The sequence below is a fragment of the Mus caroli genome, unplaced genomic scaffold, assembly GCF_978045245.1.
Source record: "Mus caroli unplaced genomic scaffold, Mus_caroli_1 scaffold_3, whole genome shotgun sequence".
In the NCBI taxonomy this organism is placed as follows: Eukaryota; Metazoa; Chordata; class Mammalia; order Rodentia; family Muridae; genus Mus; species Mus caroli.
This window is the reverse complement of record NW_028227258.1, coordinates 54,137,767-54,158,419: the sequence shown is the minus strand read 5'-3', so window position 1 is coordinate 54,158,419 and position 20,653 is coordinate 54,137,767. Positions and strand designations below refer to the sequence as shown.

Below are 20,653 nucleotides of genomic sequence, written 5' to 3'. Positions count from 1 at the left end.
CCAGCTCCTCGATTGTTTGATTCTTTGAATAGTTCTTCTTGTTTCCACTTGGTTGATTTCACCCCTGAGTTTGATTATTTTCTGCCATCTACTCCTCTTGAGTGACTTTGCTTCCTTTTGTTCTAGAGCTTTTAGGTGTGTTGTCAAGCTGTTAATGTGTGGTTTCTGTAGTTTCTTTATGGAGGCACTCAAATCTATGAGTTTTTCTCTTAGAAATGCTTTCATTGCGTCCCATAAGTTTGGGTATGTTGTTGCTTCATTTTCATCAAACTCCAAAAAGTCCTTTTTTTCTTTCTTTATTCCTTCCTTGACCAAGGTATCATTGAGAAGAGTGTTGTTTTATTTCCAGTAGAATGTTGGCTTTCTATTATTTATTTTGTTATTGAAGATCAGCCTTAGTCCATGGTGATCTGATAGAATGCATGGGACAATTTTAATTTTTTTGTATCTGTTGAGGCTTGTTTTGTGATCAATTATATGGTCAATTTTGTAGAAGGTAACATGTGGTGCTGAGAAGAAGGTATATTCTTTTGTTTTAGGATAGAATGTTCTGTAGATATCTGTCAGATCCATTTGTTTCATAACTTTGGTTAGTTTCACTGTGTCCATGTTTAGTTTCTGTTTCCATGATCTGTCTATTGGTGAACGTGGTGTTTTGAAGTCTCCCACTATTATTGTGTGAGGTGCAATATGTGCTTTGAGCTTTACTAAAGTTTCATTAATGAATGTGGCTGCCCTTGTATTAGGAACATAGATATTCAGAATTGATTTTTCCTCTTGGAGGATTTTACCTTTGATGAGTATGAAGTGTCCCTCCTTGTCTTTTTTGATGACTTTGGGTTGGAAATCGATTTTATTAGATATTAGAATGGCTATTCCAGCTTGTTTCTTCATACCATTTGCTTGGAAAATTGTTTTCTAGCCTTTTACTCTGAGGTAGTGTCTATCTTTTTCTCTGAGATGAGTTTCCTGTAAGCAGAAAATGTTGGGTCCTGTTTGTGTAGCCAGTCTGTTAGTCTATGTCTTTTTATTGGGGAGTTGGGCCCATTATTATTAAGAGATATTAAGGAAAGGTAATTGTTGCTTCTAGTTATTTTTGTTGTTAAAGTTAGCATTCTTTTCTTGTGGCTGTCTTCTTTTAGGTTTCTTGAGGGATTACCTTCTTGCTTTTTCTAGGATGTGGATTCATCCTTGTATTGTTTTTTTTTTTTTTCTGTTATTATCCTTTAAGGGCTGTATTCTTGGAGAGATAATGTGTGAATTTGGTTTTGTCGTGGAATACTTTGGTTTCTCCATCTATGGTAATTGAGAGTTTGGCTGGGTATAGTTGCCTAGGCAGGCATTTGTGTTCTCTTAGTGTCTGTATAACATCTGTCCAGGATCTTCTGGCTTTCATAGTCTCTAGTGAAAAATCTGGTGTAATTCTGATAGGCTTGCCTTTATATGTTACTTGACCTTTTTCCCTTACTGCTTTTAGTATTCTATCTTTATTTAGTGCATTGTTGTTGTGATTATTATGTGTTGGGAAGAATTTCTTTTTGGTCCAGTCTATTTGGAGTTCTGTAGGCTTCTTGTATCTTCATGGGCATCTCGTTCTTTAGGTTTGGGAAGTTTTCTTCTATAATTTTCTTGAAGATATTTGCCAATTTTTTGCCAATTTCATCTACTCCTATTATCAGTAGGTTTGGTCTTCTCATTGTGTCCTGGATTTCCTGGATGTTTTGAATTAGGATCTTTTTGCATTTTCCATTTTCTTGGAATGTTCTCTATGGAATCATCTGCACCTTAAATTCTTTCTTCCATCTCTTGTATTCTGTTGCTGATGCTTGCATCTATGGTCCCAGATTTCTTTCCTAAGGTTTCTATCTCCAGTGTTGCCTCACTTTGGGTTTTCTTTATTGTGTCTACTTCCCTTTTTACATCTTGGATCATTTTATTCAATTACATCACCTGTTTGGTTGTGTTTTCCTGCAATTTTTTAAGGGATTTTTGTGCTTCCTCTTTAAGGTCTTCTACCTGTTTAGCAGTGTTCTCAGGTATTTCTTTAAGTGTGTTACTAAAGTCCTTCTTGATGTCCTCTACCATCATCATGAGATATGCTTTTAAATCCGGGTCTAGCTTTTTGGGTGTGTTGGGGTGGCCTGGACTGGGCAAAGTGGGAGTGCTGGGTTCTGCTGATGGTGAGTGGTCTTGGTTTCTGTTAGTAAGATTCTTATGTTTACCTTTCGCCATCTGGTAATCTCTAGAGTTAGTTGTTATAGTTGTCTTTGTTTAGAGATTGTTCCTCTGGTGATTCTGTTACCCTCTATCAGCAGACCTGGGAGACTAGCTCTCTCCTCTGAGTTTCAGTGGTCAGAGCACTTTCTGCAGGCAAGCTCTCCTCTTACAGGGAAGGTGCACAGATATCTGGCGTTTGGACCTCCCTCCTGGCCAAAGATGAAGACCAAAACAGGACCTTTCCAGAACCTGTGTTGCTTTGGCTTGTCACAGAAGCTGTTAGCTTCTGTAGTCCACACTCTCACCTGTGCAGACTACTTTCGGCAGAGTCCTGAAACCAAGATGGCTTCCTCCGATCCTTAGGCAAAACCTCCCAGGCCAGCAGACACCTGTCCTCTGGCCGGGAAGATGGTCGGATGTCTGGAACCCGAAAAGGGAGCTGCCTCAGAAGCTCTGTGGCTTCTGCCTGTCCCAGAAGCTGTCAGCTTCTGTGTGCACACTCTCATCTGTGCAGATTACTTTTTGGCGGAGTCGCTCCTGCTTTTAATTATAGTTCCACATGTGTTAGAGAGCAAGACTGAGTACAGTGCAGCTTTTGGTTTTGAGATAGCAGTACCATGCCTTAAAGGATCAACTGTGTCAGGGAGAATATAGTGTCTAGTTCTAAGATTAGAACTACTAACAAGTAGAAGTGGGGAATGAAAAAGTATAATGTAAAAAGCAAATTTCTAGGCCTTTAGGCCCAGGCTTGAGAATGTGACCTTTGTGACTCAATGCTCCAAGGCGTGCATAAAACAGATAGAGACATTCCTCCAACCACCCGCTTCCTGGATTCAGGAAGTGTTCATTCAAAGAAAGTCACCCTGACCCACCCTGACTGTTGTTGTAACACGCTATGCAAAGGTGCTATTGTTAGAGGCTCCTAGAAAACTGTATTGACTTTCCACTTCCTTGTGACTCTTAACTGGTATTTTTGGTATTTTCCAACAATTCCCTACCTGCCTCTTTGAGTTGTGGTTTCTTCTATTAAATACCCCCTTACCCAGCTACTCCGGGTGCCACGGTCCTCTACCCCTGTGTGGTGTATGACTGTGGGCCCTAGAGCATTCTTGAAATAAAAAGTCCTCTTGCAGTTTGAAAAAAAAAGATTAACACTCCATCCAGTGGACCAAATATTGACTAATGGTGACAGGTACCTAGTAGGGATTGGTAGTTTTTAGGGTATTTGTGAATAATTTGTCACCATTCTTTATTGGGAGCTTGGGTAATTCCTATAATGACAGTGTATGTATTTGCCAGAATGATTTACAGTGGATGCCAAGGAGATATTTGACATAGAAATTCTCATGTAGTTTTGACACCACAGCCTTTGTCCTCTGTAGACTTTTATGTGGCATCCACTAAAATACACTGTAGGAGACATTATGTTCAGTTGTGATTATAAGTGAAAAAGTCTGCTTCACTCTCATTTTAAAGCTACCAAATATCTGGCAAAGAATCTGAATTCCTCATTAAAAACAAATAGTTCTTCAGCTAGATCTATTTGCAATTTTCTGAGGACCCTCCAGAATGAGTTCCAGAGTGGTTGTGCCAGTGTGCAATCCCACCAGCAGTGGAGCAATGTTCTTTTTTCATATCCTTGCCAACATGTGCTGTCACCTGTGTTTTGATCTTAGCCTTTCTGAGTGGTGTGAGGTAGAATCTCAGGATTATTTAGATTTGCATCTCCTTGATCACTAAGGACTTTGAACATTTTTTTTTTCAAGTGCTTTTCAGCCATTCAAGATTAATTTGTTGTGAATTCTCTGGTTAGTTCTATACTCCAGTTTTATTGGGTTCTTTGGTTTTTCGGTGGTTAGATTCTTAAGTTCTTTATATAATCTGGATATAAGCCCTCTGATGCTCTACCGTGGAGAGAGTGAAATTGTAACGTCCACCTCTAGTGGCAGAACATGATATCAATTGGAGAGATGAGATTGTAATCCCACTGTCATAAGCACTTTTCCAGAATTGGTCCTGTCAGAAGGAATTGCAGGGAGAAAATTAGAGAAGTAAATAATAGAATGGAGATCCAATGACTGGCACAAATTGGGTTGTAGCTCAAGCAGAGGCCCCATGGCCTGACATTTTTACTTATGCTGTGTTGTGCTTGTAGATAGGAGCCTAGCATGATTGACTTGCAAGAAGCCCAACAAGCAGCTGAAAGACTGTGCTGTACATAACTAGCACCCAACCAATGGACTGAAGCTGGGGACTTCTGTGGTTGAATTCGGGAAAAGCTGGAGGAGAAGGGCAACCCCATGGGAAGACCAGCAATCTCAACTAAACTGGAACCCTGAGAACACTCAGACACTGAGCCACCAAGCAGGCAGCATACAATACTTTAGATGAGGCTTCCAACACATATACAGGACAGGCTGCTTCGTCTGTCCTCAATGAGAAAGAATGCACCTAACCCTGGAGAGACTTGAGGACCCAGGGTATGGGAGGCTTGCTAGGGTGCAGGTAGGTGGGAGGAATTATGGGAAGTGGAGCAGTCATTGGGCAAACAGGGAGTGTGATTCAGAATGGACTGTAAAAAAAGAATTAAATTAAAGAATATAAAAAAATAACACCAATAATTCAATGTAGTCATTGTCAGCAGTGGGCTTCGAAGTTCGGAACTAGGGATAGACATGACACTCACTGGGTCTATCCCTTAGTTACTCTTTTCTAAAATAAAACCTATAATGTGAATGACCAAATGTGTCAAAAAAGTAATGAATTAGGTGGTTTTTCAATTTTAATGCATATTTCTATATATACCTAAGAATTCAAAATATATATTTAAAATATAGAACATATTTTAAAAGTAATATATGATATGATATGTATATCATATGTATTATATTTATGAATAGCTTGCTAATACTTAAATATAATTTAAATATATTCAACATCAATTCCTCTACCTAAGAAGTCTGGGAATCTGTGCTCACATGCCTAGAGCCTCACAAATATACTTTTCTTCTACCTGTGTAAAGTGCATATTCACTCCTTAAACAAAGTGGGTAAAATGACTTAAAATCATTTGATAGTGAACGCCAAGTAAACCAAAAGAGAAAGAAGTTAGAAGTTGTGGCAAACAAATCTGACACTAAGAAATTTGGTGTTTTTGGAGGAATGTGTTTCAATCTCAGTATGCAGACAGTAAATCATGAGGAATATTTAGAGGTCTTCAAAAGCTGTAAACTCAAGAAGGGCTCAAACAACTCTGTTTTCTCAAGACCTGTATAAAAATTACTTGGAGTGCATAACTAGTTATGTCAAATTTCACTGTGTGTATGTTGTAATCCTGAGACTACTGTAGCTACTTCTGGATTATAGACAAAGCACCATAACGCATCATCTTCATGTTGTCATTCTCAGTCTGAACCAATAACCAAACATTTCCATCTCAAAGCCTGAAGTCAAATAGAAAATCCAGAGAAAATTGGTTTAATCACTACTTCCCACAGCAATTTTATTACTATAACCCTATGAGCAGAAATGATTTTCTCAATATTTCACATGAAGCACTGCAGATGCTGATGCTTTGAACATGGAATTTATTATAAAAGCAAGAAACAAGGAAGGTGGTTTTACAGGAAGGAAAAATGTTCAGAGCTTAACCAAAGCTGACAGATGAAGATAATTCTTTTGTTTTTTCCCTGCTGGTATAGCAGACAAGACATATATCTTAATTCTACTCTGGGAATTAATTCAGGAAAGATTGTGAGTTAGTTCTATTATTCTCCATGGAAGCATGATGCAGAATCCATCGTGGAAAAACCATTGAACTTGCTCTTCTTCTGAGAGTTTCAAGTAGAAATCATTGTCTAAAGCTCCCCTCGATAAGGGGCCTTGCAACCTGAAACACACAGAGCAAGACACAGCAGTTACCCTGGAGGCAAGTGGGAAAGAAATGCACAATCTAGGGGACATGAACTAGAGAAGAATTTGACTTCAGTGTCTTTCAGTTTATATCATACAATAAATCCAGACATAGTATTTTGGGAATTTACAACAGCATCCCAGGGGTTAACCTATTTCCAGGTTTCAAAAATCTACCTCAGAGCAGGCTGGACTAGCAATTAAAAACATTGCTTTTACCATCCATGCCATAAGCAATACTTCATTGATACCCATTGGGTAAACTAGTTTGTTAAAAATCTCAGAATAAAGTAGAATATACAATCAATATGGATAGACACATTCATGCCAGTATTTTCAAAGTATTTCTGAAAAAAACCCCAAAGGGACAGATTCACACTGTAATGACTTGGCTAAAAGAGGAGAAAAATCTGATAGCAAGGGTGAATATAGCTTCTGCAGACTCATAACCTGAATAGTTAATAGTCCTCGCAAAACCTGCCTCACATCAAGGTATCCCTGGTTCCTAATAAGTGGGCAACATGAGTTAATGGAATTGAAGAGAGGGGCAAGGTGTATCTAACTTTTAAAAGAGCACATGAATGAATGGGAAAATATGACTCAGGAGTTAGATTGGGGGTATTCAGGCAAGCTTTGAGTGAATGAAGGGCATTATATACTGTGAGTAAAACTTTAGTGTCTCGTACTTGCACTGTGTATATTGAGATCTCTCTTTAAAGTAGATGTCAGAGGGAAACGTCCCTGGTGACAGAAAGAACCACTGAAGTCATCCATGTCCAGGGGCCAGACCACAGCACCTCCTAAATTGTTGTCCTTGAGCCACTGAGCCTGTTGAAACAGAGGACATTTAGTCACTTGATTTCCTGGGAATCAGACTGCTATCTCAATACATTCAATGTTCTAAGCTTACCTTCAACTTGAAGCTCCTCATATTGTCATAACCAACCCACTCATTACCCAGATAGGCATAGGGTACTTCCTGGGTGGCATCAAAGATCTCAGTGGCTCCTTCATTCAGAAATGTACAAATCTTTAAATAAACAGATTCAAATCTTCTAAATATTAATTCCAAGAAGGGAGAAAACATTCAAGTCATTTATCATTTCTCCATTCTCCTGTGGAGTTTTCTCTATTTTCTAAAAATGCTTTAATTGTCTTAGAGTTAAAAGATATTTCCCTGAATTTCCTGGTTCTACAGGACACAACTAGACATTTCCCTAGACTAGGGATGTAATCTAACTTGAGGTGCATCACTAGTCCTCATTACAACATTTTTACTTTCTGAAACTTTGTCCTGATTAATAGCTAAGATAGTAGTATTCAAACAGATGATTCTTATTTCCCAGCCTCCTAAAAGTTGATATTCTAAGCATTAATCATGAGGGTTCTCAGTAATTCTTCTTAGCTTATACTGCCATACTGTGATTCCATCTATGTACACACACTTCTGTACATTGAATTTGAGGTCAAGTATATCAAACTAGACAAGGACACAATGGAATACTAATGCATGAATTATTTTGAAAATGATCACATGTCGCCCTCATACTTGTTATGTATTTTTAGAATCAATCCCAGCAGTAAATAGATATCCTATTGTCATATTTATGAATATTATTGTTTGGTATGCTGTATGAACTTGTATATTCTAAATTACCTCTCATTATTAATTACATGAATGTATACTATAAAATATGTAAGCACTTGTCATATTGTATCTGCTTAGGAAGAGTACATACTGTCTACACTAAACATACACTTAAGCTGATTCCAATTATGAAACATAGAAATGGGTCTGTAAATCACTAAGCACACTAAAATCAATATACTGACCTCAAAGTAAGCCAGGAGTCCTGGTTCATTTGTGTACATTCCTGGTTGTCCAGCACTAACAGTAGGGGCACCTATTCCATTCTTAGAAGGGTCACTCAGGATAAAGGTATGCCCATATGCTGGAAATCCCATAATGAGCTTCTCAGAAGCTCCTCCATGGTCCTTCCAGTAGGTAATAATTGAATCCTGTAGTGACAAAAAGTAAAATTTTTGCTAGAACCTCTGGAAACCTGTGTTTATATTGGTTAGTTCTCCCCTCTTGTATCTCAAATTGTGTGAATTTATAGGTAAGAAATAAAATCTGTTTTCCAAAATGGTTTGCTTAATTATAATTTTTCAGATACAATAAATGGCATAGGCTCATGCATTAATTTCTCAATTCCATTTGAATCTGTTAATGTCTTACCACATTGAGATCAGCACTCTTTCCAATGTCATATGGAGATTTATAGAGGGGACTATTTTCCCCAGTGTAGCCATCCTTGGAATCATGGAGATCATATGTCATGACCTGAATATAGTCAAGAGACCTGGAGTAAAGGAAAGTTCTTAGAATCAATGTTTCTGTTAAGTTTCTTCAAGTTCATCCTTGTATTCTTCCCTAATATAATCCCAATATATGCATCATTTTTCTTCCCATGGACTCCTGTGTAGTTCTCTGATTTCATTTTTCTACTGCTATGTGGGCTGAAAGACATGTATGTGTAAAGTTATCATCTGCCATTCCAAAGAACAAAAAACAAGCAAAGGTATAAATAGACCATCATTGAAATAAAACAGTTAGGAAGTAGATTGATAATAAACTTAAGCATAGAACTTGGAGGAGACTAGGGAAAAGATCATGACTTGGAAATAAATAAAGGATATAGAAAAGACAATTTAGTGGATATACTAGCTTGTAATCTAAATAAAATATAATATTCACTCTTGAATACATGTAATATGAATCAGTAATATTGCTACTTCAAAGAGACATGAGCTATTAAATGAAAACATCAGTGTCAGGCATGTTATACTTCTAATACTTTATTTTTGTACGGTCATCATAGACACCAAAAATAATCCAGCATATTGTAAAAGCTCTAGGATGTTCACCATAACTTGATGCTAAACCATACTAACGAACAATGCACATTAACTTTAGACATAGCAAAATCAAACCACCAAGCAAATAGTACAGATAGGGAGACCTTTGGCTCCATTCCTGTATGTAGCACAGGATAGCATTGTCTGGCATCAATAGGAGTAGAGGTCCTTAGTCCTATGAAGGCTAAATTCCCCAGCATAGGGCAATGCCAGGGCAGTGAGGAGGGTATAGGTTGGTTTGAGGGGAAGCTCCCTTATAGAAACAGGTGGTAAGAGGATGTGATGGGGGTTTCTGGAGGGAAAACTGGGAAAGGGGATAACATTTTAAATGTAAATACATGTAATATCTAATAAAAATGAGAAAACATTATGTCATAGCAGCTTGTGTTATATGCACAATACCTGCAGGATATCATATCTCACAAAATTCTAGCACTTTGGGTATGAGTTCTAGACCCAAGCCCACCATATTATAAAGAAGGTATTACTTAATGGCTGCAAAATGAATCAGTTTCAAGCTGTCTTAGGAATGTGGACTTTGGTAGGTGCCTGTATTCTCATGGATGAGCCAAGAGCCAGGTGTATATTGGATTTAGAACTTGTGTAAGAGAAGATTAACTTCATTAAAAACTGAAAGCATTTACCCTAGAACTCCCTGTTACTAAACTACCAATCAAAGAAACCACATGGTGGGACTCAGGGCTCTAGCTGCATATGTAGCAGAGAATAGCCTAGTCAGTTATCAGTGGGAGGAGAGGCCCTTGGTCCTGTGAAATTTCTATGCCCCAGTATAGGTGAATTCCTGGCCCACAGAGCGGGAGTGGGTGTGTTGGGACGTAGGGGCATGGGAAGGGGTTAGGAAATTTTCAAGGGAAAACTAGGAAATGGAATAACATTTGAAATGTAAATAAAGAAAATATCTAATAAGTAGAAAACAATCTGAAAGTCATAAACGTATAATTCAGAAGAATATTCTTACAGCTATTAGGATGATTTCCAGCGGAAGCTATTAGTGAATGTATATGATCAAAATACATTATATTAATGTATGAAATGATTCTATAGATAAACACATTATATATAAGATAAATAAATATAAAGTTAGAATTCTTTCTTAGGACCATTTTCATTCCCATGTAGTCAAAGCATACCCATAACAGTGCCTTGCAGCAACCAATAAATAAGTGACCTCTGCTTAAACCCACACAGGAGTCCTGAAGATGGATTCCCACTTACTGAGACAGTTCAGGGATTTTGTAACCAGACTGGATTACGTCTATGATTCCTGCTCCTGTGGAAGTGAGTAGCAGCCTTGGAATGTCTTTCTCCACGGATTCTTCCTCAAAAGCTTTACGCATTTCCTACAAAATGTACAATGTACTTACATGTTGTTTCATAGTTTTATGATAACTATGATTCCTATAAATTATTTCAATGGATGTTTACAATTTATTTTTACTTTATTGTGTAAATACCTCAATAAATCATTGAAATTGATCATACTAATTTATGGCTACCTCATCTGTATAGAAATTTTAAAAACTTCTGGCTTATAAGGATTGAACTATGCATGCAAACAACAGAATTAGTTGTGAAACTTACTAGCTGTGTGATCCTGGAAAGTTACTCAAACACTCTCTGTATATTAATGGTTTTGTTGGTAACATGAAGATCATGACACATGACTCACTCCCCAGAGGGCATATTATGATGTACTATTGTTCTTAAACAGCATGGAAAGTAATGTCTCACATGTTTGTTGAACAAAGGAATCATAAGTTAGGACACAAAGTGTACTGAGATTCTACAATTCTGTATTTTTTGGTTTAGTAAAATCCATAGTTCTTGAAATGGAGAGATTTAAATCTTTTATGAACAAAGAATTTTTCCAATTGACTGACCTGCACCAGAACACTGAAGAGGTGTTTGTCCTTAGGAGGGCTTCCTCGAGACCCAGGGTACTGCCAGTCAAGGTTGAGGCCATCAAATTTATATTGACGGAGGAATCTGATAACTGACTTAATGAATGTCTGACGGGTCTGAGGAGTAGAGACCATGGCACTGAACCTTATGCATATTGAAAGAAGTTAGTGTTAGACTTCTATGACATGGATACCTTGGGCACAAAACAGTTCACAGTTGATTTTTGACTCTTTGTCCTTCACCTAGGTGCCCTGTTTCTCTCCCATCCTCCATTTATATTCACATCACCCATCTAAATAATACCTTTTATTTTCCTAGCATCATATTAACTACTAACAACTTTCCCTGGCATTTGAAATTTATGTTCATCCTAACCCATATTTATCTTCAAACATTCCAAGTTCATATCTAATACAAAAATTTCTTTCTAATAAGGGGCCATAGTTTTATTTCTTGAAAAGTTAGTCTATAGCAAAATATAACAACCGTCTGTTCTGGAGATCATGAAATACTGTAAGTGAATGATTGTTCATTTATTAGTAAAAAAAAATACTCTCATAGCATGCATCCCGAAATATTAGGAGAAATGTGAAAATTTGAAGGACATACATGTACATGGAAAGAACGTGTACTGTTTACTTGAGGCTCTATTATAATTATTTACATATTAACCTACATACTCAATTCATTTCCTTTAATTTCCTTCCAAAATGTGAAATAATCGACATGTTATTTTACAGCTCTAGCTTCCCTACAAAATCTAGTAGCCCATGTTTATAGAACTTACGGAGCAGTTCCAAACTTCCATCCTCCAATGGCCAGGAGAGTTTTTAGCTCAGTGTTCCTCAAAAAGGACAGAAGAAGCAAAATATCAAAACACTTGGCCTCCATTATATAAAATATCTGTGCTTTTTATAAACATTTCTCATACTAGTCATTTTTCTGACATAACATTATAGAAGTTTTTCAATATTGAGTAATTCTTAATAAAGTTCTTCATTATCATACTTTAAGCACAGGCTACTTAAAAAATAGTAAATTTGAGAAGTTTATACCAAGTAGTGTAGTGACTACTTGTCAGTTCAAGTAACTTAGAACCATAATTAACTCACATTCTCCCTAGTAACAAAAGTGACAAGTATATGGATCTTTATTATTTTCTCAATCCTCACCAGTAAATACAAATCATTCCTTTTGGAAGTATACATCTTCACTTAAATACTTTTTTGACACATCAAATTCCATAATAATTGAATAGCAACTTTGAGAAGACATTAAACTTCTAGGGTCCTTGCCTTTCCTCAGAGATTCAGTTCCTCTGATCTGTGGTAGGAATAGGAATTGCTTTCAGGCATCTATTTATAGTTTTGGTGAAAGGCATACCATGGACACTATTGGATATAAGACCTTGTATTGAACTCATATGCAGTTGGAAATTATACCTTAGATTTTTCCTAAAGATAATCTTACTACCTAAATAAGATGTCATCTGAGTCTTGTAGACCGTTGGTATGACTAAACTCCCTAACCTGTCAATTGATGGAAATAAATGTTCAGTTTATTGTTAAATATAACAAAACTTTTATAGATATCAAACATTTATGATTCTTGGGAGAAGAGATATTTACCTTCTAATATCCCACACTTCTAGATTCCTGAATTAATTTATAAAGATTGCAGTTTTGTTGTTTCTCAAAAAACAAACCAAAAAATGACAAAAATAGATGAACCACAACACTGATGTTTCCAACACTAAGATATCTTTTACAAAGTCAGAGAAGGAAATAAAAACAATCATGTACATCTTTTCTATTTATCATGTGGCTTTCTACTTTTAAGTGACAAAATTCCCACAGCACAAGGTTCCTAGGAAAATAGTGTTCACACAAGTAATTCTTACAGGAAGTTGTGACCCAGGCTCACACAACAGAAAAATACTACCTGAATGTGAAGTGGGATGTAAACATAAGATATGAAGCTTCTAAATTATTGATAGAACATGGAGAAACCCCCATGTGGTTGATTTGGACCATGAATATTTTTATTATGTATGAGTAATTTACAAGCTACTATTGAAAGATTAAAGTAGCTTTGTTGTTTTTCTTTCTCACAAATAAAATTAGGAAAAGAAAAAAGTCAATAGAGATAGGAGGTTTAGCCTAGGGAGAGTTTCAAAATGTAATATGATCATGAATTAATATAAAATTCATAAATCAGTAATTGAGTATCAAGAATAAAAACCATTTTGTAAAAAAGGAAAATCCTTGGAACAATGTCCTCAAAGAAAGGCACTTGTTTAACAGTTGAATTTAGCAAACCTAACACCATGATTAAAAGAAAATTTAAATTTCATCTGCATTGGCCTATCTTTTCATGTCTCTCTAGGTAGCTAACAGTGGAAGATAAAACCAAATCAATATCATCAAGTACAAGAATGAAGTAAAAAATTGTACAGTCTTGGTGTAAATATAACTAAGTACAGTTACACTAAAAGCATCCTGAAAATCTTTTAGAATGGTAGATCTGCCACATGATCTAAAAACTCACTCTTCAGTTTATCTCAAAATACACATACCCAGGGTTTTCAAGAGGAGGCAGTGTGTCAAGAGCAACTGTAGCTTGATTCACAAATACAACTTAAGTCAGAGTAATCATCAAGACTTAGGTGAAAGGACAATGTGCTGTGTTTCCTATATATCCAGAAGTACTACTCAAATATTAAAAGTATTAAAATTGGTGTTGTTTCTATGGAAATGTATTTTTGAAGCTTGTAGTCAAGGTATTAAAATAAATAGGTGTAAGACAGACCAATAGAATATGGTCTGAATCACAAATGGTATCTATAATATTTGAACGCATAGAATGTGAAAATAAAATGATGATTCTAACTGAGAGATAGGAACATAGTGTTGGTTAAACAACAGAATGAAGCAGGAAGAATATTTCAAGAACTATGTATAGGAAGAACCCTACATACAATATATGGGGTCGTATAACATGTGGTTATGAGACATTCAGAGGTATATGCAGAATCAAGGACATGAGTGATAGAATAAATAAAAAGATGAAGGTATAGCCTGTCTCAATTTAAAACTCAAGAATAGACTAATGGAATCATCATTTATTTTGTTGATTCTGACATACATTTTAGGAATAACTGAGATATAGCAACTATTGGAAAACTGATACCAACCAGATATTTCTGTCCTTACCTGTCTTTCAGACCATTTAATGCTTCATAGTCCCACAAGTCTTGCTCACTTGTGTAAGTGATCTCATTATTCTTCATCCCAGCAAAGGCATAGATCAGGTGAGTACACAGGCAGGGGTCAATATTACCAGGTTTGAAACTCCCTTCTGTTGGCCGGTCCTTCGCCCAACTGGTATAGTAGCACATCAGCTGGTAGGTAGATCCTGTGGAAAGTTATCAGAGGAATAGTGTCCTGATGTTGATGCCTTAACTTTGGCTAACAGTTTTGCGTTTATTATCTTATTTGTTTAGCATCAGACATTTTCTAGTTAGGAAGAGATGAGTGCTGAAAATATTTGTGCAAATGAGTATCTCTTACTAACCAGCCAATGACTCGGTTGCTTACAATTGTAACAAATAAATAGTCAAAACTCAGATACATTTTTGTGCCTCATGAAAAAAATCCCAACCCAAAGAAAACTATAATATCTGTAAAATCTAAAAGCTGTCAATTTCAAAACTATCAACTCATCTCATTAGTAATGACAGCAGAGAAAACTGATGCTATCCTACTACCCAAGAGGAAAATCTACTATATTTCCACCAACCAATTATCTCTTGATATTTGAGTCTATATATCAAATATAAAGTAATTATGATTGGCAGAAAATCACATTAAAAATAATGAGTCAGGATTAAAGATTCATGTTGAAGAAAGATTTGATCAAAAACTCACCCAGCTGTACATTCAGAAGAATTGCCAGACCTAGAAAGAGAGAAAGATAGGGAGAACACATTTCTTTCCCTGGATCAATTGATATAACCATGACAATTGGCATAACATAAAATTTGTAATTATTGTAGACCATCTTACTATCTGTAGATCATTCCCTCTTGCAAGAGAATTGACTTTGGCAAAAAAAATACTATTTCAACAATGTGGGGACCTTAAAGTTATCATGGCCTTCAACCTTTGCTACACTCTTTAGTCTACATTATCAATATTGCATGTTCCACCCTCAATGTCCTAATTGTTATTCAACATTAGGTCTACTAGAACTACAAGAATTTCTGATTGAAATTGTTCACAACTACACCTGCTTAATGTTCACACATTTATGAATCTTAGTTCTAAGAGCTGTAATGAATCAAACCTTCTCCAGCTGATGCAACATTTAAAGCACATAACTGAGTATCTCCAGGAACCTTTAGGATGTTTGAAAACATTGATCACCTGCAGGTGCCAGAAAAAACATAATGACTGACTCCAGTTATCAGTTTGGACTATCAGTGGGCAGCTTAGACTGGAAATCATTTCTGTTGATGGCATTTTTGTTTTCTTGTACTGTGTGTGTGTTTTGAATCATGGTGTCTCATTAGTTACCCAAATCTGGTTTTCTATTGGAAAAACTTCTGAGAGGTGAGGTTTAGGTTTGAATCATCATCAAGAATTAAAGCTCCTCTTATCTGATTCTTCTGCACATTGAGAATCAAGTCATTTGAATAACTTTCTGAAACTGTAGAACATTACTGAATCACATATGAACAGAATATAGTGAGTTTTCAACAACTTTATTAAAACAGTGACTAACTCTCACACTTGGAATAACTGTATGTTTTTAGGACAGATCTATGTCATCAAATAAAAAGGATAAAAGAGGACAAATGTGAAATGATGCTGAATAGAGAAGAGGCAAGAAATGTAGACACTTCTCTCTCAGAATCTACTGATTCCCATCTCTTAAAATAGGTTCCAGGACAGCAATTAGAATAAATTCACATAATTGCATTTTCAGTAAGGAGGCACAGGAATAGGTATAGGGTAATGAATGGCTGGACAAAAGACAAACACTAAAGAATGCTTGAATGTATATGAGATATTAGTGCTAAGCCTGTGGCATCAATGTAGGCATGAGTGTTCTCCCACAAGATGGACTTATGAGAGCTAAAAATATCCTGAGTAAAGTGACACAATTTGAAATGATAGATGAAGAATTTGAAAGCATAATATTGTAGAGTTAAAAGTATTTCTTTCAGCAAGACAAAGGCTCTCTCTCTGATTTTCAACTTACCTGTGACAACAATGAGTTTGGCTATAATGTCTTCAGAACAGCTACAGAATTCTTCATTCCCTGGGCTTTTTGTATCATTTCAGACCCTGATCATTACGTTTTTCTACGTAATACCATATTTTATGGTAGAAAGTTTTTACCATAATATGTGTGTGGACAATTATTAAACCAGTAGTTTCCTACTGTTGACTTATCTACTTTAATATCTGACCAAAAATTTTATAGTTCCATATAACTAAAAATGCCCTGTCTCCTACTCCTAAGATGGGTGAAAACTATCACCTTAGGAAACAATTCATTTTAAATTATTTTGACAGTTCCCAGAAATGCATATTTTTTTCAGATACAGGAAGTCATTTTTATTGCACATGCTTCTTATCTATTAATATTCTTATTCAAAAGTAATAAAATGATTCAGTTGCAAATTTAGGCACTGTTAAAAATTTACTGTCTTCTTTCAGTCACAGGAAAATCCTAAGGCCAGTGTTCGTTTTTATCTTTTTAATGTCTACTTTGAGTTGTTTATTTATTTATTTATTTATTTATTTATTATTTAATATTTTCTTTATTTACATTTCAAATGTTGTCCTCTTTCCTTGTTTTCCCTCTGAAAATCCCCTATGCTTTCCCCCCTCCCCCTGCTCCACAACTCACCCACTCCCATTCCCAATCCTGGCATTCCCCTACACTGGATCATAATACCTTCACAGGACCAAAGGCCTCTCCTCCCATTGATGATCGACTAGGACATCATCAGCTAGATATACAGCTAGAGCCACACATCCCACCATGTGTTTTCTTCTTTGATTGGTGGTTTAGTTTCAAGGAGCTCTGGGGGTACTGGTTAGATCATATTGATGTCACTCCTATTGGGAATCAGACCCATTTAGTTCCTTGGGTATTTTCTTTAGCTCCTTCATTAGGGACCTTGTGCTCCGTCCAATGAATGATTCTGCCAACTCTTGTACTGTAGAAAGATTTCTAGATACGGTTATTAGACATTTCTTTCTCTAAGGTTAAATGGGGCTAAGCATGTTCCCTTTCCAGCTCAGAAGTTTCCTCTAGTGTTCTGTATGTAGGCTGATAGGAAAAAAGTAGAAACCATTCCCAAACATTAATATGTAAGTTGATTTTGGTAAAATATTTCCATTCCTTCAATATTGATCACATATTTATAGGACTCTGTGTTCATTCCAGTTTACTCTTCCAAATTCTGTATGAAACTAGTATATCATATTAAATTTCAAGTTAAACAAAATTGTGTATTTACTAATTTAAGATAGCACACATAGTCCATTGTAAGTTTTAATCCCACTCCTAATAATATTAAATCTTAAAATACAATAACATATCCATTCTTTACCATTTATTGTATCATCTTCCACTTAATTCCTGTAGAATTTCCAGAGAATATTATTTATATTTTCTGTATGGTATTGACATGGGATTATACATTCTACTAAGGTGGTGAAAATTTGTATTTTTCATTGTACATGAGCACCTTACCATATAGAGAAAATATCTTGTTTCTGGATGGATGTGGTTCTTTTTGATAATAAATTTGATGACCTTTATATTAGGTAAATAAGAGGAGGTAGGGATTCTGGGAGGCATGAAATATTCTAGGTCAGTACCAGGTACTAGATTATTTGCCTGGAAGATGGGACACTGAGAAACTTACATGCAATCTGCACACAGGTAACTAGAAATGTGACAGGATGTAGGTTAGAATAAACGGTATCTTTTATGTTATATCTAATAAAACAAGAGCCAAGCTATCTGGACAAGAGATTTATAAGTACATTTTGAATCTGATTCTTATTTTTGGGAGCATGGAACTGGCAGAATGAGCCAGTACAAAACTTTTACAGTACAAGCTTTCTTGTGAGTCTTAAAAGTTATACCTGCCTCCCTAGAGCTACGACAACTAAAAAACATTCATTCTCCGTCATGAAAGATTTATGCTCACATAGCCTTGTGGTTCAACCTGCAACATCCTCCAGAGACATGCAGATATTGTCTCTGATATTCCACCGCTCTTTTGGATTTAATGCTCAGCACTTCCCTAGTGATGCTGAAGTCAGCCTTTGCCTCATTGAAGCCTTTCCTCTTCTGGAATAAACCTGGGCGACTCAATGTTTTTCTAAGAGCCTACAGCTTAAGCACTAGACAGCTATCCAAACTTTCTCTCTTATAGTTAGTCAAAGTTGTTGTCCTTAAAATTTCTCAGATCTAATGTCAGTCTATATAAGGTTGAGACAGTTTAGTACCAGCTCTTTGATATAGTACCTTCTTTCCTTTTAAAAATGTGTCTTCAAAAAATAATAAATAATTAAATGAAGAATGTATTCTCTTAATAGAGAAAATTATTCTATGCATAAATTTAAATAGAAACCAGGCTCTATGTAGACTTTGGCTGGGGTTGGCAGATGCCAGGGGGAGGAGTTTTGCCTTCTTCTGTTCTTTTAGTAACTTAGCTCTTATTCTGATGAAAGAAATACCTAGTAAAATACCACAGAGATGAGCTATGGCCTATTGACTTAAAGTTCTAGATTATTGATCATTATATATGGAATCTAAGGAAAAATCCTACTGGGCCATCCTACTGACTATTGATCATTACATCCCCTATAAACTTTACAGGTATATGAGGTATGGACCTTGAAGACATAATGCCAGTCAAACTCCTCCAAAGTGATCAGTAACATTTGGCAATGTCCTCATTTCCATCTTGTATGTCCTAATTGTTATAAAATTTGAAACCTGTTACTTCTGCAAGTGATAAGGAATGAGATTATTCACAAGGTCCTCTAACTAGTCAGCATACATATAGTAGCCTCAGTCTCCAGAGTAGTAATCAACCAAGCCTTCCACAAGTCAAGACAACATCTAAAATATGCCATTCAATATTGTTTGAATTTGCCCATTGTTTACATCAATCTGTCAAGAAACCTTGCCACTTAAAAAGAATGTTTTGTCTGAGATGCCATTTTTAGCAACAAAGTAACAGTTTAGTTTTGAAGAGGGTTTCTCTTTGTGTTGATTTGCTTTTTAAATCAGTTTGTCTTATCATGTATGCATTGATGTATTTCTATTGGTGAGTGTTCTGACTGTGTGTCTTCAGTGCAAAGATTTTGGATTTGAATCAGTATGTAATCTACTGATTACACCTCTACTGGGTGTCTTTTGAACATTCATAGGCAGTCTTCATTTGAAAGAATTTATGAAATGAAAAATTGTGTAGGGCACAGGTTTGAAGCAACTCATTAAGCTTTGAAATACTTGGTTTTAAACACCTGAATCTAGCTCTACGAATAACTTAATACTTCTTCATGTGTCATTCTAGGTATTTAATGGAAAGTGGCAATGTGGGATAAATGTAAAATGATTCTGAAAGGAGTAAGACAAATAAACCTGCAATAGCGCTATCTCAGATTCTACTCCTGCCTGTCTCTGAAAAAGTTCTAGAACAGTAACAGTGAAATAAACACAATAGGAAATTCAGGCAGGTGGCACAGCAAGGAGAGCAGGGTAAGGAATGAGTAGGAAAGGAAGAGCAACACAAGCCTTGAATGAAAGTAAGCCATTATTGTTATGGTTGTGCTACCACTGAAAGCAGAAGAATTCTCTCAGTTCATGAACTCATGAGAGCTAGAGAAACCCTGAAAATGGAAAGAAAATGAGCAATTACAAAGAATAGAAAAGCATAGAGCTGTAGTGTACAAATTGCTTTCTTGTCAGATTCTATAAGGGAAAACCATGCAAGACTGAAGTTCTGTCTCAGATTATCAACTCACCTGCGACAAGAATGAGCTTGGCCATGGTGTCTTCAGGATTGCTTCTGGAGAGCTTCTGCTGGCTTTTTATACACTCAGAGACCATGATTTTCATAATGTTTTGAAAATGGAAAAATTTGAGCAGGAAGTGCTTATGAATAATCTTTTAATTAATAGCTTCACATTGCTGAATAAGCTCCATTAATATATAATCAGCACCTTTTATCACCGGTTCAGTCAAGATAGCTATGTTTCTAAGAAGTGGGTATTTCTTTACATTATGTATCAATCATCCACTAAGACCATATTGGTAGTTCCCAGGGACTCAGCATATCTTTGGATATTGGAATTAATGCTTATTGTATTTATTTCATAGCTAAGCAAATCTTATTCAGATAGAAAATTAAACAAGTTGATTCTATGGAAGACATTTTACTGACCTCATTCATTTACTATAATTCTGAGATAATTATCTAAGGGCATTTTGGATGTTATGAGCAACTCTGTGGACACTGATCCTGTGTTTTTTGGTTTTTTTTTTCATGAGGAATATCAGTTTAATACATAAGAAAGAGTAGTATCATTATCTTTGAACGCAGAGTTTTTGACACTGAATAATTAAATGGAAGATAGGCACACCCTAT

The 20,653-nt window shown here is 36.0% G+C and overlaps 1 protein-coding gene across 1 annotated transcript; it reads right to left on the bottom strand.

Annotated features, from left to right (window-relative positions):
• Positions 1-6,074: 6,074 nt before the first annotated feature.
• On the bottom strand, positions 6,075-20,055 carry LOC110288064 (chitinase-like protein 4). Its single transcript, XM_085835257.1, has 11 exons — positions 20,031-20,055; positions 14,898-14,927; positions 14,184-14,385; positions 11,759-11,815; positions 10,950-11,115; positions 10,285-10,409; positions 8,369-8,492; positions 7,963-8,148; positions 7,040-7,159; positions 6,816-6,957; positions 6,075-6,106 (listed from the first exon to the last, which is right to left on the bottom strand). Exons 1-11 carry the CDS (start codon positions 20,053-20,055, stop codon positions 6,075-6,077), a joined length of 1,209 nt encoding a protein of 402 aa, XP_085691383.1.
• Between the last annotated feature and the right edge of the window lie 598 nt (positions 20,056-20,653).

Bases quoted from the DNA above. Each gene is read 5' to 3' on its own strand.
- LOC110288064 (XM_085835257.1), bottom strand. From the start codon at position 20,055: ATGGCCAAGCTCATTCTTGTCGCAG. The intron at 14,386-14,897 runs GTGAGTTTTTGA...AACTTTCCACAG, and splicing joins TCTTCTGAATGTACAGCTGG to GATCTACCTACCAGCTGATG. The intron at 11,116-11,758 runs GTAAGTTCTATA...AATATGCATAAG, and splicing joins TGGAAGTTTGGAACTGCTCC to GTTCAGTGCCATGGTCTCTA.